This window comes from Pinus tabuliformis, chromosome 3_1 (assembly GCF_031772625.1).
Source record: "Pinus tabuliformis cultivar Carrire ecotype Pingquan chromosome 3_1, CPIR1, whole genome shotgun sequence".
Classification (NCBI taxonomy): domain Eukaryota; kingdom Viridiplantae; phylum Streptophyta; class Pinopsida; order Pinales; family Pinaceae; genus Pinus; species Pinus tabuliformis.
In genome coordinates this window covers 113,175,232-113,202,865 of record NC_142301.1, presented here as the reverse complement: position 1 = coordinate 113,202,865, position 27,634 = coordinate 113,175,232, and the positions used below count along the sequence as shown (strand labels likewise).

At 41.2% G+C, this 27,634-nt stretch overlaps 1 protein-coding gene across 2 annotated transcripts in view; it reads left to right on the top strand.

Annotated features, from left to right (window-relative positions):
- Nucleotides 1-27,634, top strand: part of LOC149186035 (succinate--CoA ligase [ADP-forming] subunit alpha-2, mitochondrial) — a 230,683-nt gene that overhangs the window by 35,060 nt on the left and 167,989 nt on the right. For both annotated transcript variants that reach the window (XM_089410865.1, XM_089410864.1), the window contains exon 2: nt 9,814-10,023. In XM_089410865.1, coding sequence (XP_089266991.1) covers nt 9,814-10,023 — 210 coding nt within the window. The remainder of the gene's footprint in view (nt 1-9,813; nt 10,024-27,634) is intronic.

Sequence of the window (27,634 nt, the reverse complement as noted above, 5' to 3'; positions counted from 1 at the left end):
TCCCTTGATTGGACGACTTTCAAAAGCAATGGGTCTTTCATCTTGCATTAGAACAGCACCAATTCCATTTCCTGAAGCATCACATTCCACAATAAAGGTTTTTGTGAAGTCCGGTGTAGCTAAGACCGGTGCTTGGCACATTGCCTCTTTAAGATGTTTAAAGGCCTTTGTTGCTTCCCGAGTCCATGAAAATGAATCTTTCTTCAATAATGTTGTTAGAGGTGCTGCTATTCTCCCATAATTCTTAACAAACTTGCGATAATACCCTGTCAACCCAAAAAATCCTCGCAGATGCTTTATGGATGTGGGGATTTTCCATTCCTTAATGGCTTTAATTTTGCTAGGGTCTACCTTAACTCCTTCATGAGATACAATATGACCCAAATATTCCACCTCCTGGACTCCAAAGAAACATTTGGATCTTTTTGCATATAATTGTTTCTCCTCCAATAGTTGTAACACCTTGTCAACATGTTCAACATGATCCTTCCAAGACTTGCTGTAGATTAGTATATCATCAAAAAATACTAACACAAATTTTCTAAGGAATGGTTTGAAAATTGAATTCATCAAACCTTGAAATGTTGAAGGTGCATTGGTAAGGCCAAAAGGCATGACCAAAAATTCATAATGACCCTCATGAGTTCTAAATGCCGTTTTCGGAATGTCTTCAATCTTCATTCTGATTTGATGATATCCCGAACGAAGATCCAACTTGGTGAAGTAAATTGATCCATGCAATTCATCCAGTAATTCATCAATGACAGGAATGGGGAACTTATCTTTAATAGTGAGCTTGTTGAGCTCCCTATAATCTGGACACATGCGCCATGATCCATCCTTCTTGTGCACCAATACTACTGGAGCTGAGAAAGAACTTTGACTTGGTTGAATTATACCAGCCTCTAGCATTTCTGCAACCATACGTTCAATTTCACTTTTTTGGACATATGGATATCTGTACGGCCTGATGTTTGGAGGAACACTTCCTGGAATCAGATGAATAGCATGATCATGATCACGCATAGGTGGGAGACCTTTGGGAGTCTCAAATACCTTGGAATGATTGTCCAGGACTTTTTGGAGATCTGGAGAAATAGATGATTCCAATGTGGAAACATCTAGCGAACATAATTGTGCAATTACACCTCTTTGCTCCTTTTTTAGAAGCTTTGTCATGCCATTAGAGCTGATTATCTTTCCTGGTTTCCCTGCAATACCCCTTAATTCAACTTCCTTTCCTTCCACAGAAAATTTCATGAAAAGTTCTTGAAAATTAAAAGCTATTGTACCCAAGGATTGTAGCCATTGGACTCCTAGTACAACATCAGCACCTCCCATTGGAATGGAAAGCATTGGGCTAGTCAATACATATTCTCCCATGGATAGCTTGATATTATGGCACTTTCCAGAACAATTTATTGTTCCTCCATTTGCAATCATCACTTGACACTCTGGTGCTGGATATAGGAAGCAATTCAATTCTTTTGCTACCCTACAATGAATAAAATTGTGGGTGCTTCCTGAATCAATCAACACTATTACCTTTTTCTTCTTGATTTGTCCTTCTATCTTGATGGTTTGAGGAGTGGTAATTCCCGCCAATGCATTACAAGATATGGTCGGATTTATTTGTTCTTCATCTAGGCTTTGTTTCTGAAATATATCCTCTTCTTTTGACCTTTCTTTCTCCTTTTCTTCTTCCTCTTCACAATCTATGTAGAATAATTTCTTCTCAGCACACTTATGACCTTTTGTGTATTTGCTATCACAATTGTAACAAAGCCCTTTTGCTCTTTTTTCTTCCAATTGTTGTGGTGTCAACCTTGTAGGTTGTGGAAGACTATGGGCAACAACACTTCGTCTTTATAGTTGTGAATGGTATGCTTCCTAGTTGCCATAATTTTGCTTTCCATTTTTCTTGCTAACCTGAATGCCTTCTCTAATGAATCAGGTTCCCAAAGGCGCACATCATGTTGGATATTATCCTTTAAAGACCCTATGAACACATCAATCCTATGCTCCTCTGGAATATCTTTTACCCTTATGTTCAATTTTTGGAACTCCTCAATGTGCTCCATTATTGAACCCTTTTGTTTGAGATTTATCAATTGGCTAAAAAAAGTGTTGCTTTTTGTATCCTCATAATGTGCTATCAATTCTTCCGTAAAAATTGCCCAAGTGATACGAGAACAAAGCCATTGATACCATACAAACTGATTTGGTTCCAAATATAAAGTTGCCATACGTACCTTTTGTGTGTTTTGCACATTATTGAGATCGAAGAATTGCTCCATCTGTAATATCCATGTGGCGGGATCCTTGCCATCAAACTTCCTCATATCGATTTTTGGAACATGGTGAGTCTTCGATCCAACATTAGAGTCTATGGAATCATGATTAACATTTCTTTTGTTCTCATCATGAGTTTCCTTTAGTACTCTTTCACCCTTAGTGACCATTTCTTGTAGCAACTTATTCATATTTATCTTCAATTCGTCCATGTCTGTCTTCAAATCTATCTTCAAATCATCCATCTTAGCTTCCACGTCAATCATCTTAGCTTCTACGCCTTTCTTTAAACAGTCCATCTTAGCTTCTACACCTTTCTTTAAACCATCCATCTTAGCTTCTACATCTTTCTTTAAACCATCCATCTTAGATTCTGTTCCTTTTTGTGCAAGGGACAGTTGTTGCACTTGGTCTTGTAATTTTGATATATCATGTTGCATTTCTTCCTCTTCTTCATGAGTCATGCTAGAGCTTTTAGGTTCCTTACTAGGTGTTTGCATTTTCTTTCTTCGGGGCATCAGTTACCGATAATAATGCTCTACTATGTCTTTTGAATTCCTTCAAAATAAATTTTCAAACCAAGCTTAAGCAAAAATTTAAGAAAATCTACACACCTTTTTTCACTTTGTAGGAGCTCGATATTGCCTCTGATGTATCTCTGTACTTTCCAATCATCTACTTCTGAATTTGTGAGCTGTAGTAGCCCTCTGTGTCCTCTTTCCAATGCCACAAGTCTGACCCAAATTGGATTCTCCAAGGAAGAGTTATGTGAAATCTCCCACAGTGACTTGCTTATAGACTAGTTCAGTAGAGCGAACTTGTACAACGTGCCACGAGTCACTGTTTCGACCTTTGGATCTGAAACACACATACAAGAAACTACAGTCCGTCCTCTTTCTGTACCTTCTTACGAAATTTCAATCCGATCCTCAGAGAGAAAGTTATGACGATTTTCCCCAGGTCACCTGTTTTGAATGTAATTCAGGAGTCTGCAAAAAGACCAACTTCCTCAGATCATATCTCCGAAAATATCGCGCGAAAAGCTCTGAAATTCGGACCCAAGGTTCAACGCCAATTCTTCTCAAATGGTTTTTTTTTGCGACTTCTGAAACGTCACAGAAAAAAAAGTTATAGCGAAAATGCCACGATGACCTGTTTGGAGCAGCGAAACCCTAGAATCCAAAGCTCTGATACCAAATGTTATGAAACCAGCTCAAGAAAAGATAGAAAAGAAAGATCAACGCCTTAGAATTCAGCCTCTTCGAGGGGGCAACCTCCTTTACATTACATAAATGAACAATTCTTGGATGATACAAATGACAAAACCTCCTTTTTATATATAGGAGTCTAAGGAGTCACAATATAATCCAGCCGACCTAACAATAATAATATAAAGCCACAAAAATAACAATAGAGGGATTCTATGGGGCACAGAAATAACAATATGGGGGTAATAGGGGCACAACAATATAAATAAGGGGTATAACTACAATAGTAATGGGGTAATCACTAGTATTATAGGGACCCAACACTCCTTAACAACCCCATTGAGGAACGCTGTTTTAATGTCCATCTGGTGGATCTTCCACCCGATCTGTGCTGCAATCGCTATGATAGTCCCGACAGGCGAATATCCGGCCACCGGGGCAAATATCTCGTCATAATCGATCTCCTTTGCTTGTGAGAACCCTTTTGCTACAAATCTTGCGTTATATTCTTGATGCTCTCATGATCCCCATGATTGATCTTGTAGACCCAATGAGAGCCCACCACAGATTTGACCTCTGGCCTTGACACCACTTCTCAAACATCATTCTTCATGATTGAGGCATACTCCACCATGACATCTCTCCACAGCTGTTGAGTGGCTGCCTCCTGGTAACTGGAAGGTTCGACATCCAAGAACTCCATCATAAGTGCCATATATCCTGTGTACCTCTGTGGCTGTCTGCTTTGTCAAACTCATGTACTAGGAACACTAACTCACTCCTATGCCCTTGGATCAATTGCTCTGCACATCTCGCTCTCCTTCTCCCTGCATTGGGAGTCACAGCCTAAGTGGGTTCCTCTCTCTCCATCTGTGTGTCTCCCTTGTCGTCATGTTGCTCGGAATGCCCATCAACATGTTTAGCTGTAGTCTGACATGCTGGCTTAGCCTCTTGCTTGGGAATCTGCTCCTCCTTCTCCTATATCATAGTCAACTCACGCTTTAAGGACTTCCTCAAAGCCCTTTCTTCCTCAAACTTCACATCTTTCTTGATGATTGTTTTCCTGTATGCTGGTTCATACACTCTGTATGCCTTGGATGTTTCATTATAGCTCATGAAGATGCTCTTATCTATTGTGGACTCCAACTTCTTCCTTTTCTCCTTTGGTACTTCACATTACACCTCGTTCTTGGCTCCCTCCTGATACCCTCCTTGGCACACAAATCCTTGAATGTGTTTGACGTATACTCCCCACCATTATCAGACCTTAGCGCATTGATTTTCTTACGAATTTGGTTCTCAACCAAGGCCTTAATCTCTAGATACTTCGAGAAGATTTCATCTTTTTTTTTTTCATGAAAAATTTCTAGGTCTTCCTCGAATGATCGTCTATGAAGGTGACATAATCTTTGTACTCACTAAGGGATGCTGTAGAGAAGGGACCACTAACATTTAAATAAACAAGGTCGAAGAGGCCCTTGGCCTTGTTATCTCTGCTAAGGAAAAAAGGTTTTGGCATACTTACCAAGTGTGCAGCCCTTGCACACCTCATGCTAGTCCATGCTGCATTGTTGCAACGTTGTCACTATCTCCTTGATAATCTTTAGTGCTCCATGGTGCAGATGCCTCATACACCTATGCCATAACTCCCCAAGCTTGCTGCTTGAATCATGGTTCCCTCTATTGGTTAATGCTCCGACTGTATCAAACTACAATTTATATAGGCTCTTATGCCTAACTCCAATCTGCTTAGCCCCTTTGGATTTTGAGGGTTTATAAAGACCCTACCTTTTCTGAAGGTCACCTTGTACTCCTTATCCTCCAACACTGAAATTGAAATGAGGTTCTTCTTAAGCCCTGGTATGTAAAGGACATCCCTGAGATAAAGAGGGTTTCTAGACTCCCTCTCAAATTGGATTGTACTAGTGGCCTTGACTCTATACTTCCCATCATCTTCAATCTCAATGTTGAACTGCATGTCCTTTTCTGTCATGTGACAAGACGCACCACTGTCAACATACCATAGACTGATAGTCATTGAGCTTGCAATGAGTGAAAACTCCTCGAAATGAGAAGAGAACTCTTCTATCTCTGTAGAGGCTACTACTTGGTCCTTCTTGGACCCTTTCTTCCTGTTAGGGCATTTAGACCATATTGCCCAAACTGGTGGCACAAAAAGCACTTGATCTTGCTGAAATTCTTTTTCTTCTTCTCGTCGTTGGAGCTTGGCTCTCCGCCATCACTGCGCTTTTTTCCCTTTGAGTTGCCCCCTTTGCTAGCCAGGGGAAAATTCTCTTCATCTTCTTTGGTTTTAACATGAGATCCAGATTGAGCTTGTCTGCATATCTCTTCTTGGACACAGTCAGCCCATAGTTGCTCCCAATCTGGAAGCTTTTCTCTGGTACATATCCCATCTGTGAAGGCTTGCCACGATTTGGTGAAACCCAACAGTGCAAAATTTACTAGATCCCTATCTGGAACTGTGTCACCCACACTAGCCAACTCTTCCCTCACTTAGGTAAACTTGGTGAGGTAAGACACAATGGAATCAGACTTGGACATTTTAATAATACACAATTTATCCTTCAACACTAGTTTCCTGGGCTTGCTCGAACCCTGATAGAGGCCAATGATGGAAGTCCGAATGGCTTTGGCTGTCTCCTTCCCAGTCAACTGAGGAATAATGTGGTCTTTAACTCCCTCCAAGATGATTCTTCTCGCCTTAGCATCTTGTCGGTTATGCCTAGCCAACTGCTGAGGGTCATTGGGTGCAGTTGGGACATTATCAACAAATTCCCACACCCCTTGTTCCTCCAGCGCCATAGCTATCCTCTCACACCAAGAACAGAAGTTGGACGCATCGTCCAACCTATCCTTGAATTTGAGGCCTTGATATGCCATACTACCAATTCACACTACCCAAAAACAATGTGCACTACACATAAACCCTAGCGGCCAAATTGAACTGGTGAACTCGCTCCCTCTGATTCGCAACACCTGCTCATGAAGATAAAATCTATGTTCGGTCTTCAATTAGAGGCTATGCTTTGATACCATATTAGATTCCCTTGAAATCCAGTAACTGATTTGCAATTATCTAAGTATTCAACCAGAAACACAAACAACTGTTGTACTAGAAACTTAAATTACAAATACACTGAGTTTTCTAACTTGACATGCAAAATGAAAATAAATAAATTAGAAGACAAACACATTCAACACATAGAACACAAGTTATACCTAGGAAACCCCAAATCCGGGGAAAACCTGCAAACTGTGTTTGTCTTTTATTATCTCCAGCAAAGGTAATTCTTCAAAAAATTATAGCAAGGGAAAACTCCCTTTTACCACAGAAAATTACTGATCACCTGCCTCAAGGAAAATCGAACTCCTTTTGTGCACTCGCTCTGCCAAATGGCTGTGTAGTTCGGCCTATCTGCAACCTGTACAGACATACACCTCTCCCTCTCTCTCTTTGTGCGCACACATGTGAGCTTGAACAACTGCTAAAGCTGATTGAGAAAGGGTAATTTTGACCTCTCTTCCTCTCTTCTGAAACTCTGGGATCTGCTGAAACCCTAGTCTCTCCTTTCACTGATCTGACACACACTCTTTTGTGCCCTTCAAACTGGCCACCTCTTCATTCTCTCCTTTTATAATTTCGATCTTAACCCTACAATCAATCTCAATGGCTGAGATTAGATCTTGATGAAGGGCTGAGATTAAATCATAAGTCGACTTTAGGAATTTAAATTTTCCTAACTTTAGGAAATAGTTAAATAAATTAATATTCTGCTAAGTGGCTGTCTTGTGGGTCCCTCTGCTAGCTTTGGCACCTAGGCAAGCAGAATCCTTACTTCTTTACTCCAATCAACAGTTCTCGGCCTTATCATGCCCTGCCTGGAGATACTGTTCTACCCAATCTATGTGTTGGGTTGTAGTGTCATTAACTGCCTCACAAGATGCTCTAATTTTGCTTCACATTGCCATCCCTCCATTGATGCAAGGAAATTGCAATAGACTGGTCACAACTTGTCTCAAGCATTCTGACTGAACTAGGGATAATCACACAATATATTCATACCACACTTAGACATGCACATTCATCCTCCTACACTTACACAATAAGCAAGCAACAACAACAGTTATGACCCTCTGCATTGCTGGAATGCACATATATTTTGAGGAATAATAAAATAACAGAAAAGAACCAATGAGGCTTGATGGACATGACCAATGCTATGAAGTGTGAATGAGACACAGAACAGGAATGTGAATGTGACGGATTGGAGCCTTTGCAAATTGCCAAACGGTAGTATCTATACATAGAATGATAAAATCTGCATGGAAAAAGTGTATATGTTAGACTTATCTCAAGGCATCTCTTGGGCAAGCCACATGTCTCCTTATCCCAATAATGCTTGTCATAGCCCTCATATTTTCCTCAGCCATTATTTATATGTTTAAAGTACTTGTATATTATATAACTACGTCATGCATATCTCAGACATGGGGTTCAATTTAGGAAAATAAATAAATTATATACATAGTTTACTTGCTATTCACATTCACTTTAAATAGTGGGGTCTTGGCCTTGGGTCCTCAGTAGTAATTTACATGGTCACATATGTTTATCTCATATGTATAATATTGACAACATAGGTTACCCTTGAATCGACACCCATAGAAAACTCAATAAGATACCTTTGACTTGGTACTTACACAAGATACACATGCACACACACACAATGAGCCATGTTTGAAGCTTTGAAGGGGGTTCTCAAAATGAGTACTACAGGTAAAAGTTTCTGTGAAGTGTAATCTTGCTGCTTTGGAAACCTTTGGAGTCTGGGCAGTGGTGTTTTTTTTAATTGTTTAGGAACGTAGTATGTACCAATGGTCTATTCGTAACCTATTTATGATTAACTAAAATTTTGTGCTTCATAGCTTGTATTAGGGATTGTTATTTTGCATGGACATTTCATCTTTTCTGAAACGCATTGAGTATGCTTTGCATACGGAGAAGCGCCAGGATCCTGTGAAACCTTTGCAACAACAAACATCCTAATTCAATATCGCAACAATTTTTTCCAGTCTCCCAGCCAGGTTGTTCTCTAGTTGGCCTGAAGTTTTTGTATTGTTTTGTTGGAACTAGTTGCCAATAGGCAAGAAGTTTGTGTCAATGTGTTACACCAAGCAAAGTCCTGGACATCCTTGGGATCAGAAGAGAATTTCCAGGAAAGTTGTATCCATATGTACAACAGGCAAATAACCTGTTTATATTTTATGCCATATAATTGTTTTTGGATGCCATTACCTCTCTAGTGAGCAGAGTATCCATGTGTGCTACACTGGCTTACATAAATGTTTTTGTGTGTGTGGGGTAGGGTATAGGAGATCGTATGTTTATTGATTGGAAATTGGATGACAAATAAGGTGTTGTTGATCCTATGTGTTGCATTTAGTTATGGCCTTCACGCTTGTACACAGTGCCTATAGGAGTGATATTAGATTCTCAGATGTTTTATTTTTAAGTTTTTCACCTACCATGTCTTCGACATACCAACTTTTTGTGCTGCTGAACTTGATCTAACTTCCAAAATGAGTGTGTATATATTGCACACATCTATGATATGTATTGCACATATTGCACACATTCATGCTATGTATTGCATATATTGCACGGATCAGACACTTGCATATGTAAAGAGCTACGGAAAACTCAAATTGGTGGTTTATAGAATGAGGAAGGGTTTAATTTATAGGCAAAAGTTAGGGTTTTAGGGTCTCACATTTCTGCCTTTTTATTATTATTTTAAATGTGTTTTTGATTAGTTTTTTTTTTTGATTTTTTTTGGATGATACGCCAAGTCCTGAAACAGATCTCGGGCAGAATCTCTGGTGTATCCAATCTGAAAATGGTTTTTTGCTGGATCCAGATCTCATCCCTGTAAAGTTTAAACACAGATCATAGATGTAACCCAAGCAGATGTGGTAACTTAGGAAGACAAAATTCAGCAATGAAACATCTTTATTTCTTTATTAAGAAATTGCATGTACCTATAATGCCATTTCTTTGAATCACTATTGTTAATTATTTCTTGTTGATTGCTTTGCTCGAGTCTTGACCATGCTTTCTCAAACTGTCTTTTTGATGGTGGTTCTTCTTAGCTGAATTGTTATCTAGATTCATCCTTAGATGTAGAATTTAGTATTGACTATTTAGAGGTGCATGCTTCCTGGTTTCTTTTTATTTGATTAAGAATTTAGGCTATAGTTACTGATACATATCTTTGTTTTTTATTTCATATAGGTTGGAGGAGTTACACCTAAAAAAGGGGGAACAGAACACTTGGGCCTTCCAGTTTTTAATACGGTTGCAGAAGCAAAGGCTGAAACAAAGGCAAATGCATCAGTCATTTATGTACCACCACCATTTGCTGCTGCAGCTATTTTGGAAGCAATGAATGCTGAGCTGGACTTGGTTGTCTGCATTACTGAGGGCATTCCCCAGCATGATATGGTAAATAGATATGCAACCCCCACAAACTTATTTATCTTTATATGTTCTTCTTCATCATCTCTCTCTCTCTCTCTTTCTATCTATCTATATATATATATATACATTTTCTTTTGTAGTTATAAGTTCATTTCCATTTGTAGTTTCCCAGCTTCATGAGATATTTATTACCATGTATTGTAAACCTAATTAATAGCTAGGAGCTATGTTATAAGTGTGACTATATGAGTGGTCAGTCACATCGCATTTCATGTATTTAACTCTCTCTCTCTCTCTATATATATATATATAGAGAGAGAGAGAGAGAGAGAGAGAGAGAGAGAACTTCTGTTAATGTCTTCAACATTGTATGGTCTATGGGATGGAGTGTTAGACCCTTGTGAGGCCAAGCCTTTACAGATGTATGAAAAGTCAAGTCCAAAAAATGCTATACTAAGGAAAAGGAAGCAAAATAAAGTCTATGGAACTTCTCTTTGGGGCCTTTCTTGAATAAAATCATTTGGCTATTTATTTGGGCACCCCCCTGAGGTGGGTCTGTTACTCCTGTTGGCTTCTCTTGTAGCAGTTTGTCCCTTAGATGCATCATCCTTGAGGCCCTTCTTGCGATTTCTTCCAGCAGTCTGTTATGAAATACCTTTTCCATTTCTGATGTTGTTATATGCTTTGCATTGTAGCTTGAACTGTTGTTCCGTCTCTACTTCCCCTGACTTGCAAACCTAGTAAGTCCTGCTATCCCATTCCTCTTTGGGTTCCTTACATCAACCTGTCTCACACCTTAAATTGTGTGAGCTTGTGTCTTTTCCACTCCATGATCTCAATTGAGGGGTTAAACTGACTGTTTTGGTATTGCTGTTTTTCCTGCCATTCACCTCTCCTGCAGCATCCTTTTATTTAGCTTTTCACCTCCTTTTTGTCTACTGGGTCTTCTTTTATGTCCCTGCTTTAGATCCATCTTCTGCATGTATTTCCCAAGTGTTCTTCCTTCTTTGAGGGACTTCCTTGCTGATTTCACACGGGAGATGTTCGCTGCCCATTACAGTGACCCTCTGCTGTAATATGTTTGTTGACAGTTTATTTTTTGCCAAGGCTAGGAAGCACTTTTCCTTGGAGATGACACAGTGCCCTTGCTGCCCTCAAATATTTGTATGCTACCATCAAAGGTAACTAGAGAATGAATCTAGAAATCCTTCATATCTGAATTGTATACTTTTAGGGAACCTCTCATCTTGGGTATGCCACTTTTAGGGAACCTTTTATGGCTCGACTCTACTTTCTGCCCTGTTGTCCCCCGGGCCCCTAATTGTATTACCACTCTAATATAGAATTCTACTCTCAGATGGACTTTACTATCTTCCCTGTCATCCCTTATCAAGCCCCTTCATGCACCGTCAGACCCTTGTTGAAGTCTGTCCCATCAGTCACTTGTGGTAGGGCCCCTTTTCAATCTTCTCTGGTCGTACTCTGCAGGAGTAGAAAATATCGGATCTTGAAGTTTCTTGAGGTAATCCTTGGTCAACTCATAGCTCGAACAACCCTCTAGCTCTTGTGATTGCTTGATCGATGAATTGATTTGCCCATCCTTGCGGCTCAACTCAACCCTCTGCCCTCCCGTCCCCTGTTGAACCCCTTTGTGCCTTGTTAAGCCCTTGTACGCACTCATCTGTATTCCGTTGCATTCATATCCTGCAAGTGTTTGCACCCATTTTCCTGCGGCTTGACTCAACCCTTCATTCCTTGTTAAACCTCTTTGTGCCTCATTGGGTCCTTGTATGCACTCATCTGTAGTCTGTTGTGTCTGTATCCCACAAGCGTCTGCAACCATTTTGTTGAAGATCCACAGCTTAGTTACTGTGATTTGCTGGTCTTGTTGGAAGATTTGAATTTGACAGCCAATTGGAATTATAAGTTGGTAGTATGGTACAGCAGTATAATGTTTGGTAGGGTAGAGAAATCAATGGGTGAAGGGCTGAGGGCTGTGGTGAGGCAGAACGATATTAGACCAAAAGTGAGAGAGTTAGCATATGACATAGATGCCTCTAGGCAAGTCTCCACTCCAGCCTCTGCATGACTTCAACACAGATTATTTGGCTTTCTCCTTTGTTAGAGGGTGTAGATGCCTCTTTATCTGCAGCCGGGCCAGGGGAAACGATGACAGACCCCTTTGTTAAGGAAGACCCTAGCAGTAAGTTAATCACAAGGATTCCAGACTACAATACATAGGATTCTGCAAAGAGGCTTAATGACAAGAAGGAGAAAGATGCCCTCCACTTCTCTCCTAGTGATACCTTACATGTAAAAGGCCTTATCTTAAAAACAAGCAGGAGGAGATTAGATCTTAACAGGCTGCCTTTAAACATGAAACGAAAACTCTTATAAACTCATGGGCACAGGTAGTTAGAGGAAGGGATAAAGACCACCCCCCTCACCCCCCCACAGGGAAAAAAAAAACCTTATGAAGGATTGTACCCGACGAGCATAGGAATTGAACCTCAAAGTGAAAGGGATACCTTTATCTCTTCCATCCTCAAACCCCATGGTCGTTGGGACTTTACTCCCTAAATATAATCTAGATCTCCTTGATGTGACCCTTAATAGGGCTTGGCTTGGGTTCGACTCTACTCTTTTTATTTGATTCAGGACTGTGTTTGATCTACTTCGAGCTCTTAGAGATAGGTGAAAGTTGTTTTATCCACCTAGTAAGATTTTCCTTAACAAAGATCTCACTAGAACACGGGATGCTGGGCTCAAGCGCTCAAGGGAGCTTGTTACAGCAACACATCGTGTAAAATCCCCTCTTTCGCGATAAGCAACTCAACCAATATAACAAAACAAAATATTGCAGCAAATAAATTCAACCAATATAACATATCTATTTATTAATACCACTGTAAAATCCCTTCTCGTTAAACAGGTAACTTAACCATCATACCACAAACAAAAATACCACAACAAACAAATTCAGCTAATATATTCTGATTTGTTTTATTAATCTGACCTGGAATTACATGCTGGAGGAGCCTTTGAGTTAGCAATAGGTTTCTGGAATCCCATAAACAGCCATGGCTAATGGCATGCTTAAATAGGAGATGATGATAGCATTGCGATGCCCCCTTACACGGCTGTAAATTACTATACAGGATCAGACTTGAAGGTTGGTTTGACCCTCCTTTTGATGCCACGACCCAACAAATGATGGCTAAAATTGCTGAGAAAATATGAACTGCAAATGGGAAATATGACCTCCGAAAATCCCAACAATCTCTTGCTGTACCCACGACCTAGCAATAAGATGAATCTTAAGCAATAAATGTTGGAAAATGTAACTAGGTTCGGTCTTCATTTAATGTATTTGAGTCATCATGTAATGTACTTGTCAAAAGAATAAAGAAAAAGAAGTATTATTATTATTATTGTGACTTATTAAAGCATGGGTTTCATGCTTGGGTCACCTTGTTTTAGGTCAAAGTCCCTATTGAGGACTTCTAGGATTTATTCCGAGTCAATAGAGTCATTGTACTTTTAAAGATACACTTCTTGGGCTTTTGAATCATGTAAAAAGGTGAAGTATTGAGTCAAATATGATTTATGTATCCTCCACACCAAGTCGGCCTAGAAGAAGATCAAGTCGTCATAAGGACACTTATTCGACCCACAAGAAGACTATAAATACAAGCTAGTCGAAGTCATTTGGATCATCACCCTCTCACAAGAAGTTCGTGTTAATTTATGGTACCATTGGATGTGCTCTAAATCTCAAGTTTTGCAGGGAAGCTTAGACACATGTATTCTCCAATACCCAGAAATCATTTTTGGAAATTCCACCCGAGACAGTTATATTAAAATAATTAATTATTTTTAATGGGAACCTAAGTCTAAACTTAGGAAATTAAAATAATTAATGGTTATTAATCTAAATTGTGGGTGAAACTTCTGGAAGAAGGCGAAGATCAAGTCAATATGTTCCTAGCCATTGATTAAGATTTAATTTGGGCCATTGATTGATCAATGAGAGGGTTATAAGAGGAGGTTTGATGGGCACTTGGAGAACACATCAGAGGCATATACTTGGTTACTTGAGTAAGATCGATTTTCTCATTGGTCGAAGTTCGGCAAGAGAAAATTGAATCAGAGGGAGAGTTGCATGTGAGAAAGAAAGAGAGGGCATCAACATCAGTCGAGAGTGCAAGGCGAGAAGACGCAGAACAAGGAGAGACAACGCAAACGCTATGACGCAAAAAGAGGCAGCGCAGAGGCAGGTTGACGCTGGCACTGCTTGGGTAGTTTGACCTTGGGCCAGCGTGGGAAAAATGACACAGAGGGATGAAGAAGGACTAAGAGGGAAAAGGAGTACTTCTCCAGGATGAAAGATTTGTTAGGAAGCGTCTGTAAATTTTCTTACTTTTGTTCTGCTGGTTGTAACTTGTACATGAGATTTTGTTGAAGAATAATAAAGAAACTCTCATCTGTTGCACCATTTTTCTCACATTGAGTTTTTCCGGGGACGATGTCCAAAATATCTGTGTAATTGTGATTGTATTTGTGCCAGTTTTTTTCTTTGCATTTACTTCCCACAATATTTTTAATTGTGAGGGCTGCAATAGAATTTATTTTGATATTTGCCGTGAACATTGAGAATAACTTATTTATGAGATAATATGTAGAAGAAATAATATTAATCACTGCAGTTGGATTTCTATTTAGAAATTTTCACATGGTATCAGAGTTGAGGTAAAGCAAGGAGAAAAGGGCCGGAAGACCCAACATTGAAGGAAGAAAATAATTCGAAATTTCTGCAGGGGCAGTAATTCGAATCCCCAAGGGGTTTGCGTGGTTCAACCCAGGAAGACTGGATTTTCGTGGTAAAGCTCTCTCTAAGTGAGTCGACAGAGAGGTAAGATTTATTGATCAAATCTGTCAATGACAAAAGGAATAATGCAACAGAAGATTCAGTGAAGAGGGGTTTCTCAAGTGGGACACAGTTTTTCCTGCAACAGTTGCTGGGGCAGGGTAGCATTGAAAATCGGTTGAAAATAGCACAAAGATGGATACTCAAAGTGTCTCAGAATTATCTACCAGATTAGAAGAAGAATTTGCATGCCTGACAAATTCAACGTCAACAGATGTTTGGTACATTGATAGCGGGGCTTCAGCTCATATGACTAGAGTACGAGAACATTTCTCGAGCTATTAAGAAGAACAAATGGACTTCTAGATTACTATGGGAAACATAACGAAATGTACTCTAGTAGGGAGATGCACCATAACATTTCAAACGGAAGCAAGGAACAACATCCGAGCCACCAATGTTTTGCATGTGCCAGGATTAGGAATGAATATGATTTCAGTGTTCCAGTTACAGGACAAGGGATACGATGTATATTTCATAGGAAAAAAAGTATACGTCAAGCATCCAAGCTGGAAGAAGAAGAGACAAATTGGGACTCGAAGCAACAAATTGTATAGGTTGCAGCTTGAGTCTCCACGGGCACTGATAGGCAGCAACTATAATGGTGAAAATGAACGAAATGAATTATGGCACAGGCGAATGGGACACTTACACCATGGAGCACTGATGTTGCTCAGAGAGACTGTTACGAGAGTACCAACTCTTAGTAGTGAGCATGATGACTTATGCCGAGGATGCGTGCTAGGGAAGTATGCTAAAGGAGCTTTTTCCAGAAGTAACAATAGCAGAATGTGTATTGGGATTGATACACTTAGCTATATGTGGTCCAATGTCCACAAGAACTTTTAGTGGTGGCGAATACTTCGTCACTTTCATTGCTGATCACTCTAGAAAAATCTGGATCCATTTCTTAAAGACCAAGGATGAAGTCTTTGATCGATTCAAAGTGTTTAAGGCTCTCGTTGAAAATATGACAGGGAAAAAGATAAAGGTATTGTGTTCAGATAATGGTGGAGAATATACAGACAAAGACTTCATAGATTTCTGCGCGAAGGAGGGCGTCAAAAGAGTGTGGACAACTCCATATAATCAGGAGTAGAATGGAGTAGCAGAGTGGAAAAATAGAACTATTGTTGGGGCAGCCAAAGCTATGTTGTATGATCAGGATTTACCTAAGTTTTTATGCGCAAAAGCTTGCAACAGAGTGGTGTATATCCAGATTAGAACTCCTCATAATCCGGAGCAGAATGGAGTAGTAGAGTGGAAAAATAGAACTATTGTTGGGGCAGCCAAAGCTATGTTGTATGATAAGGATTTACCTAAGTTTTTATGGGCAGAAGCTTGCAACATAGTGGTGTATATCCAGATTAGAACTCCTCATAAAGCATTGGGGAAGAAAATGCCCGAAGGAGTCTTCACAGGGAAGAAGCCGGAAGTCAGTCATCTCAGAATATTCGAAAGCGTGGCATATTGTCACATTCCAGACGAGAAGCGCATTAAATTGGATCAAATTGCAAAAAAGGGGAATCTCGTAGGATATAGCGAGACTTCAAAGGCATACAGAATCTACATTCCTAGTAGCAGGAAGATTGTAGTGAGACGAGATGCAAAGTTCATGGAGGATAGAGATTTTAGGAAATCTCGAGAGATGCCAACAAAAGGTCAGTCAGTATATGTTCCATTAGTCCAGGCGCAACAGGGGCAGCAAGGAGGACAGACACTTGGACTGAGTGCAGTGACATGAACAAGGTGATCAACTTAAAAAAGCGCGAGAATTGCAGCAGCGCTATGACGAAGTAAAAGGCACAACGCGAACCGTCGCTCTCACGCAAAGACTGGCAAAGTTGCAGGAGGCCAAACAATTGAAAGAACAGGTAGATGCAGCGCAACACAAGGAGGCAGTGCTGAAGGCGCGATTGAAGCCTTGGCTGGATGAGGCTTATTTGGTCACGACCTCTATTGAAGGCAAGCTTGCTAATCTGCAAGCAACTCAGCAGAAGCTTCAGGCTGACAGTTCAGGACCAGTGACAGAGCAGTTGGTTGAAGAAGCGAAGCAGGCGATTGCACAGTGCACTGCCGAGGTTGCAGTCATACAGGTTGAGCTGGGAGGTCTTCGCGCCAAGATCTCCGCGCCTACAGAGTGACTCGAGGGCGAGTCACCATGTTTGTGTTGGGGGCCTGTTGGGAACGGGTTCCCCCAAGGACAGTTTTGGGGCTAAAAGCCCATGTTTTGGGACAAATTTTGTAATAAAGTTGTAAAGTCTCTGCATTTTGTGGTCGCGGAGCACGAAGGTGTCAAGAGTCATAAAGGGTTGTCTGCCCTTATTTTGTAAAGTGTAAAGTCGGCTGTAAAGATCTACCCATGGTCCATGAACCATGGGATTGTATAAAAGGAGCTAAGTAAGTAAGCTCTAAGTAGTTTTTGAGTAAGTTAGAAGTAGACAAGTTCTGGAGTCTTGGTAGAGAAGTCTAAGTGTTTCGGGTCTTAGCGTAGGTAGAGGCTCTGTAGTTGAGTGCGCAGAGGCCTAGGGTGGAAGTTCACAGCTAAGTGCGCGGACCCCTGCAGCTGTGTGCGCAGGGCGGATAGAGTCTGTATTAAACTGAAGATATCAATAAAGAGAAGTATTCTGCAAATTCTGTGTATTTATTTCCTGTTACTACATCTGGTTATATTGCGTTTTGGGTTTAATTTACAATGTTTATGTGATGCGCGAATATATGTGATTATATTGGTTAATTGAACGCAAGTAAGAATATCAGTTTACACGGCGCTAACTGTGATTGATTAGTAAGATAAGTAAAACACTTAAGATAATTGGGAACCTATACAATACGCTGTCATAGTAGCGCGAAAGTACCTGGATCACGGGTTAAGGCTGCGCGAAGGTAAATCGTACACCTTCGCGGAGGTACTGAAGGGCGGAATAAAGGGTAGGCTGACAAAGCCCTAAGGCTTAGTGACTTGTGCGAAACTAGGAACAAAGGGTATAAACCGACATGACGACCATCTCAGGGTGCGGAAACTTGGTTCCAACATCCCCCTATACTGCTTTGGGTGAGACTTTGGTTCGCGCTCCCGGGCTGATGTCGAAAGGGCCAATAGTGTAGGGATTTGTTTGGCTAACTAATGCTGAACCTGGGTCAGGCCCCACAAAGCCGGGGTATCTCGTAGAATATAGCGAGACTTCAAAGGCATACAGAATCTACATTCCTAGTAGCAGGAAGATTGTAGTGAGACGAGATGCAAAGTTCATGGAGGATAGAGATTTCAGGAAATCTCGAGAGATGCCAACAAAAGGTCAGTCAGCAGATGTTCCATTAGTCTTGGAGCAGCAGGGGCAACAAGGAGGACAAACACCTGCATCGAGTACAGTGATAAGTACCAGTATTTCCTCAGAAGGAGGAAATCTAGACAGTTCTCCGCAGATGGAACAACAAGATTAGGAGGAGGAGTTGACTGAGCCTCCCACCACTAGTGGTAGAACCAACAAAGAATTACAACAGACATTGAGGGATGCAAAGGAGTTTGTTGGAGCTCCTAGAACCAAGAAAAGACAAAGTAGACAACCTGACAGATACCAGGCAGTGGTAGCTTAGGTTGAAGAACCCTCTAGCTTTCAGGAAGCTGTTCAACACCAAGTTTGGGTGGATGCCATGGTAGAAGAGAACAACTCTATCATGACGAATGATGTCTGGAAGTAGTACCTAGATCAGAGGATAGATCAGTCGTAGGATCAAGATGGATCTACAATATCAAGTATGCTGCAGATGGTAGTATAGAGAAGTACAAGGTTAGGTTCGTGGCAAAGGGGTACGCTCGGAAAGAAGGAATAGACTATGAAGAGACCTTCGCCCCAGTTGCCCATTACACATCTATTAGATCCATTATATCCCTAGCAACTCAAATGGGATGGGAGATTCACCAGATGGATGTCAAGACAACATTCTTGAACGGGGTGATAGAAGAGGAGGTGTATATAGAACAACCCGAAGGCTTCGAAACTCATGAGAAGAGAACTCATGTTTGCAGATTAAAGAAAGCCCTGTATGGGCTCAAGCAGGCACCCAGAGCATGGTATGGTTGGATTGATAGTTACTTGCAGTAGTTGGGATTTGTCAAAAGTGATGCTGATCCCAATCTCTACTATTTGATGGTAGAGAATGAGCCACTTATTCTGGTATTATATGTGGATGACTTGTTCCTAACAGGGTCATCCAGGTTCATACAGGATTGCAAGAAGAATCTTGAAGCTGAATTCGACATGAAGGACATGGGGTTGATCCGTTATTTTCTAGGGTTGGAAGTTTGACAGAAGAATGGGGAGATCTTCCTTGGGCAAGGAAGATATGCTACAAAGATTCTGAAGGGATTCAGAATGCAAGATTGTCGACCCATGGTTACTCCCATGACCACCAACTGGAAGAAAATAGATGCATCAGGAGACAAGGAAGTGGACCCCACCTTGTACAGACAACTCATTGGATCGCTCATGTATCTGGTCAACGCTAGGCCAGGCATTTGCTTTGCTGTCAACACTCTTAGTCAATTCATGGTGGAAACAAAAAGGGTGCATTGGGTGAAAGCTAAACACATTCTTAGGTATGTGCATGAACAGTCGAATATGGGTTGAAATACTCCCGAGCAGAGGACGTCAGATTGAATGGGTTCACAGACGCAGATTGGGCAGGTAGTTCAGTAGATCAAAAAAGTACCTCGTGGTACTGCTTCAGTGTTGGATCAGGGATGATAGCTTGGTGCAGTAGGAAGTAGAAATCGGTAGCTCTGAACTCGGTAGCATAGTTTTAAAAAATGGCCGTTTCGAAACAGAGACGGCCGAGTGGTCCGTTCCATTGCCCTCCGGGGTGACACGGTAAAAAAAACGGCTCGATTGGCCGAGTCGGCCATGACTCGGCCGAGTCATCGCTGTCTCGGCCAACTCGGCCGTTTCCCGTACCGACTCGGCCGAGTCACAAACAACGGCCCGTAACCCACTAAAACAACGATTTAACATTATTTTAATGAAATTTTAAGGGGTTTGCTGATTGGTTTGGACTTCAAGGTGTTTTATGAATTAACTAAATGTTATTTGGGGTCCATTCCCCCTCCCAAACCCTATTTAACACACTCAAATGCTCTCTACTATTAATATGCTATTCAAATTTCATGGTAATGTTAAATTCTTAAAGTAAAAGTGACATTCTCCTTAATCTTCATTTTCATCCTTTTACTTAAATTTTTAACATTACCATGAAATGACTCAAGATGTTTGAGAGTGGTTTCAACCTCATTGGATTTCATATGGAGAAAGTAGAATTTTAGATTTCATTCAAAATACAACGACTTATCAGTTTTTTAGGATTTCAGGATTGGAGGATTGCAATGTTTCCATTGAATTTTGTCATGTATTAGGGTATGGAACTCGTATTTAATCAAGAGCACCAATCCCTCTATGTACCTTGATGTTAGTGACATTGGTTGTCGAACTCTTCTGGGATTCGCTCCCAAACTAGGTGCTTCTGAAAATGTCGCTCCCGCTCCCGTTTTTGCTCCTGCTCCCAGGTAACACAAAAGAGAAATCGTTTGGATAAAAAACAGTTAAATGATCTAGTTTATGTCCAATACAACATCCGGCTCAGACAAAACCATTTGCTAAACAAAAGACCTGATTCAGATCCCATTGTGTTGGAAGACATTGATCCAACATCAAATTGGGTAGTGGAGAGTCGTCCAACAGAGTTTTATCCTGATGAGGATCTTGATTTAGATTTAGATATCAAGACATCAGTTGAACTTGAACATGTTGTTCAGTTGAATGCAGATCCCAATCCACCGGCCTCAGTCTCACAACCAGCAAGGACTCCAGTTGTAGGTGCTTCCTCTGCTCAGCCACGACAGAAGCGCAGTCACATATCTACTCTATCTCAGCTTGCATCTGCTGCAGTTGCACAGCCTGCTAGTGGTACCACTTCTACAGCTGCAGTTGGAGATGATGATGATGAGGAGCCATGGGGCCCCCTGTCCGACTCTGATGATGATCCAGAGATTGATCGACATGATCTTGGCTCCTCTGGCAGTAGCTACAAGCTAGTAGCTGTAGTACTAGTACTGGAGTCTGGTCACAGTTTACTTTTGTTGTAGAGGCCATTTCTAGCCTCCTTGGTTATGTGTTTTTTGTTTTGAGTCTTTGATCATGTATGACAGTTGACTATGTATTGCCATTGGGTACCATTTTGATAAAATGGATTGGTTCATGAGCCTACTTTGATCATATGTTGTCTTCCATCTATATTATAATGCTGTGTGTTTGGAAACATGAATGAAAATCTTTAAAACTATGTTTAAAATCTTTAAAATTATGTTTTTTAATAAAATAAATAAATATTTAATGTATTTTTTTACAACGACCGAGTCATTGGAATCGAGCCGGCTGAGTCATTACCATTTCGGAGTCGGAGTTGGAGTCGATCCTCGGTCGAGTCGGAGTTTTAAAACTATGAAGCATAATATATGGTAGCCAACACAGCGACGTGCGAATCTATATGGCTCAAAAAACTGCTTGTGAGCTTGTTTAGAAAAAGGATGGAAGTGACCAAGGTTTACTGTGATATTCAGAGTTGTGTCAAACTCTTTGAGAATCCAGTATTTCATGATTGGTCGAAACACATTGATATTAGATGTCACTTTATCAGAGACTGTGTTCAATGTGGGGCAATACAGCTACAGTATATCCCCATAGGAGATCAGGTAGCAGACATACTCAGTAGAAGTCTAAGGAGATCAGGTAGCAGACATACTTCCAACATTATTGACATCACCCAATACTCAATAGTTGGGGAGTTTATCCTTCTTGGTGGCTTCAACCCTTGCTTCGGAGCCCTCTAGATTCCTCTCCACGATCAGTCGAGGGATGTCTTCTACATTTAGGAGATAGATCTAGAGTTAGTGTGGTTTCATAGGATATCAGACTAAGTCACATGATACGAGGACACGAGACACGGAGGACACGTAAATATGAGTATTCAATACAAAACGCAGCGACCTGGAAACAGGACACGGGGGACATGTTTTATATATATTTAATAAAATATATATATATATACCGAAATATAGTTTTTTATCCATATTAAATTGCAAGTTGCAGCTTATCTAATCAAATTAAAATATAATTACTTCTCAAAGTTCATAGTTCACTTTAAAAAAATAAATAGAATCAAAATTTACTATTTAGAAATTAGAATGTGATATGCTTGGTCTTGATTCTTGAATATTCAATGTTCATTGTGCATGTACAACTTACAAGCACATAAGAAAATAACTAAAGTCTAATCCTATTGATTTCCTCTGCCCCTCTTGCGAGAAAATGCCACAGCTTTCCCTTTCCCTCTAGATGTAGATGCTGCTGCTGGTGGAGTTGGCAGTGGAGTTTGTTATGCTCTAGAAGCTGAAGAACTAGAAGTAGGAGCTATAGGAGGTAGACCACGTCCTCTACTGGTGGCAGGGGTAGCCCGGGCAGGTGGTGTCACCTGGAAACATTGCAATCTCCCAATCCTGAAATCCTGAAAAACTGATAAGTCTGCTGCATTTTGAATGAAATCTAAAATTCTACTTTCTCCATATGAAATCCAATGAAGTCGGAACCACTCTCAAACATCCTGAGTCATTTCACGGTAATGTTAAAAATTTAAGTAAAAGGATGAAAATGAAGATTAAGGAGAATGTCACTTTTACTTTAAGAATTTAACATTACCATGAATAACATATCAATACTAGGGCCTAGACTTGATCATTAAGCTGCTCCACTCAAAAATTATTTGTTTCTTTCAAAAAAAATTGCAGCTTATGCAGGGAACATTTTCTACCAACGAAATACGCGTTTTCCAAATTCAGGACACGACGAAAACCGGCGAATACGTATTCCATTTTACAGGACACGATAAAAACCGTATTCGACACGTATTGGGGCCGTTTTCGTGTCCAATACGTAAAATACGGGACACGAGACCCTACAGGACGTGTCCTGTGACTTAGATATCAGATGATGCTTTAGGGCCACTCATAGCCTATGGTCGACACCTTTTGAACCTAAGGGAATCTCAAGAGTTATTGATTCTTAAACGAGTTGTCTTTAGTGAGACTTTTTGGAAGCTTTTTCGATGGGTTTTTCGGATCTAATTTCTCTAAAATCCGTCAGGAATTTATTGAAATCACAAGCTTGATGGGTAACCCTTGCACAATCGAAGTGCCCTAGTGGTTTTTCAAGGTCTGAATCCATATATACAATAAAAAAGCTTGTTTAAATAACACAAATCAAGATTTCACTTCAATTTTTTCCGCCGGATTCTGGCACTGGAAAGTCCAAAAAGTCGCACTAAAGACAACTCCATTTTTAAAGGGCTCCCATGTTTTTCATTTTCTTGCTTATTCACATGTCAACATCATGGCGAAGGAGTGTTATAGCCAGAATCTCCTCTTTATTCATCACTTCTCTGTTTGCGCCATCCCCTTATTGACCATGCTCTTCTTTCCTTCTCTTTCTAGCTTGACACTCCCTTTTTTAGCCATACCTCGCCAAAAGGTCCACCTCACACTACTTTTTGTTTCAATGAAGGGGACCAAGACATGTTATTTACACACCTATGCTAGATGCTTGCCTTCGCAACCTAGTTCGCCCTACTTCAATTTGCATCTACCAAGTATAACTTCCTCTGATTCATCATTTGGGGTGCAACCCTCATCTTATTCTCACTCCACTTGGCACTCTTTCTCCTCCTAAAAAACCAACTCTTATCCTATGAATAGATGGCATGATGAGAAATGCAAAGCTCTCCACGACCAACTTCTGCACGCATTCACCCATACTTACCCCTCCTACCCCCAACCTCAAAGCTTACTATTGTTGTTTGCTCTGCTGCAAGAAACACCTTTTGTTTTTTAGAGGAGACGAGACCTATGTACTTACCTTGCCCACTTCCCTATATTTACAGAATCTTGCAGAAAGAGTTGGTTATAAAAATGTGCTTGGTAAGTCTTCCGTATGGTTACATGATGATTGAAAGAAGAATTTTGACATGCATTGGAAAGGCTAGGGATCAAGACTCTCACACAAGATTGCATAAAGATAACAATATTGATCAACATCAAGTATGGTCTCCAAAAGAAAGGGAGTTAACAATGAAAACTCCAAGAAAGATATTGTAGCTTGGTAATCAAGTTCGATCCATGGGCATCTTGATTAAAATGAATGCATGGAGAAAGATTCTTGTACAATATGGAGATGGATCATGCAAAAGGATGTTGATCTCAAAGGATTCAAGTAAGCAAATACTTTGATGAAAGGGGCCATCATGATAAGGTAAGTCTAAATTAATATTTTGATATTGGTTATTTGGTTGACATATTGTTCTGCTACCTGGAAGGATATTTGTTGGGAACGGGTCCCCTAGGGTCAATTTTGGGGTTAAAAGCCCAAGTTTTGGGGCAGAAAGCCCAAGTTTTGTATAAGAAGTGTAAAGTCTCCGCATTTTGTGGTCGCGGAGCGCGAAGATGTAAAGAGTCATAAAGGGTTTCTGCCCTTTGTTTAATGTAAGTCATGTCGGCTTTAGGAGATCTACCCATGGTCCGCGGACCATGGGATTGTATAAAAAGAAGTCTTAGAAGAGTCTTTTAGTAGTTCAGTTCATATATGTTTTGGAAGAGTCATTGATGTAATGGGTCTGTGAGAGCTAAGAGCGAAGAGTCTTAGCGTAGGAAAGAGGCTCTGCAACTGTGTGCGCAGAGGCCTAGGGTAGAAGTCCGCAGCTGAGTGCACGGACCCCTGTAGCTGTGTGCGCAGGGTAGTTAGAGTTTGTAAAGGAGATCTGAACATCAATAAAGAGAATTATTCTGGAATTACCTATGTATGAGCTATTTTACTTCTGTTATGAATGCATGCGATTATGTTATGTTGAATACTGGGTTTATGATTTAATGTTGTATTGATGCACGAATCTATGTGTTTTACTTTGTTATATGAACGCAAGTAAGAATATCTGTTTACGCGAAGATAATCATAATGCATGTTGAAGTTATCCACTACTTAAGCTAATCTGGGTAAATACAGTAGTAAGAGTAATTACAGAGGTGCGTAAGTGTCTGAATCGCCTATTTAGGGTACGCAAAAGACAATCGTAGACCTTCGCGGAGGTCTAGAGGATGACTAAGGGAAGTATATCGATAAGCCCTAAAAGGCTTATCGATCTGCGCGAAGGAAGGGTTAGGGTATAAAGCGACATCACTGCCATCTCAAGGTGCGGAAACTTGGTTCCTGCATCCCCCCATATTGCTTCGAGTGAGACTTCAGTCCGCGCTCCGCGGATTGATGCCGAAAGGGCTAGTAGTGTAGGGATTTGCTTGGCTAATTAACGCTGAACTTGGGTCAGGGCCCATCAAGCCAACAAATGGTTCTGTTGCCGGGACCGGGATCTGCATAAAGAGATGTGTGATGTCGCATCACTGGAATCCAACTAAGAAGGAGATCGAAGACTGGTTGGATAGAAAGATCCACGAATTCGCGGCACAAGAGAACAAGAATTCGCGATTGACGAAAGAATAGTGGTTGGACATATATCTGTACACAAAGATACACGAGATCTTCTTCTATTCTTTCCCGGTCGAATTGTATGAGTGGATCGCCAAATTGGTAGACGACCAAGGAAGGTGGAGGCATGACGATCCAATAGTCTGGACCCTGGAGTTAGTGTGGAGATAAGAAGTCTCTAAAGATAAGATCGCACGTGCTGTCGATCATTGGCTTGATCATATCATATGAGGGTTCGTGACAGAGTTCGCGGTCGATACCTTGGTCAGTTACAACGAGGTAGAGTGCTGCTTCTTCAAGGGGCCGCGAGGTAAGTATTTAAGGTCTCTAAATACCTGGATTAAGATACTCTTGTGTGAAAAGCGGGTTATGCAACTACCTTGATGTTTGGGGCTACACAAAGTGGAAAGACCTTCAGGAACAGAGGGAAAACAGGCCCTGAATATAGCCCACTGATTGAACCTCCTCTGAGTGACGACGAGGAAGCAACACAGGCTTCTCCGCATAACGTTGTTCAGTTGATAAAGCAAGGGTTCCCGCGAATACCCCATCTACCCACACTGCCTTAGCCTACACCACCGCCGCATACACCTTCGCCTACACCACCGCCACCGTTCAGTATGGCAAACTCAGTAAAACTACCTGTGTTCAAGGGCCTGGGAAATGAGGATTCAGACCAGTTTTGGTTTATCATGAAGGTTGTATGGGAAGCTCAGGGTATCACAGATGATCAAATGAAAAAAGCAACGTTGGTTAGTGCTTTGCAGGAATGCGCACTAATGTGGTACATTAAGTACTGCATTGATAACCTAATGTCTGTGTTGGTAGATATTCAGACCGCGCTGAATAAGGAATTTAGTAGACCTAAGTTTGAAGCGCAATCAATTATGGGATTCAAAGAGATCATGATGAAACTTAAGAGACACCCTGGGATCTGGATCAGAGATTGAATTGTACAATCCGTGAAGCTAACATGAATCTGACAGATGAGCAGCATCGCGAATCGTGTGGCTTCACTCCTGCCTCATCTAAGGGTTGCGCTATCATAACAAAAGATTGGGGCCCAGGCGGAAGCTTTGGAAATTGCAATGTGATTGCTTGAGACACCGATGCAAGATGCTAATTTGGGGGTTCAACAGATTCATGCACAGTTGCAGAACCTTTGCCTAGAAATGCAGAGTCTGAAGAACGATAAAACAATTCGGCCAGAGGTGTGCGAAGAAGTTTGGTGCTTGAAATGCAAAAGCCAGGGGCATGACAAAGATCACTGCCCAGTCTTCGCGAATTATGTTGCAGCAGGAGGACCAATGCCTTTGAGGCCGGAGGCTCAAGCAGGGCCAAGTGCAGGGCCTGCGCTATGGTGTGCTATCTGTCAAGTAGCTGGAAAACACGTGATAGACAATTGCTGCAGAAATTTGTACAGACACCGCAACAACTCTTCTGTAACTTATGTTAGTCGGTGGGTCATGATGAGTGCAATTGTCGTAGTTACGAGTTAATGATGGATAGAACGCCCGCATATAGGGTGCAGGCAGAAACCCGGCCTCCGAACCAAGGCGCTGGGGGAGCGCAAGGCGAATATCAGGGGTACGGATGAGGCCGAGGTGGAGGAGGACCTGATAGAGGTCGGGGACAGGTCATTTGTTATAACTGTGGAGGACCAAGACACTACGCGCGAGATTGCCCGAATCTGACGCGTCTGTCATGTCGATATTGTACTTAGTATGATCACGCAATTGAAGATTGCCTGGTATTGCTAGCTAAGATATGTGAAAGGGGGCGCAACCTACGCAGCCGACTCAGAACCTGCAGATGATGAGGGCTGAGCCTCGCGAAGAGGATCTCAAGGTAAATATTGTGCTGCGAAGTGGGATGAAGACTCACAAAGATAAGGGGAAGCAACCTGAAGAAAGTGAATGGGTCCCCAAAACTCCAGAAAAGGAGGTCAAGTTTAGGTAGAAACCTGGCCTCCGGACCAAGGTGCTGGGGGAGCGCAAGGCGAATATCAGGGGTGCGGATGAGGCCGAGGTGGAGGAGGACCTGGTAGAGGTCGGGGATAGGTCATTTGTTACAACTGTGGAGGACCGGGACACTACGCGTGAGACTGCCCGAATCCGATGCGTCTGTCATG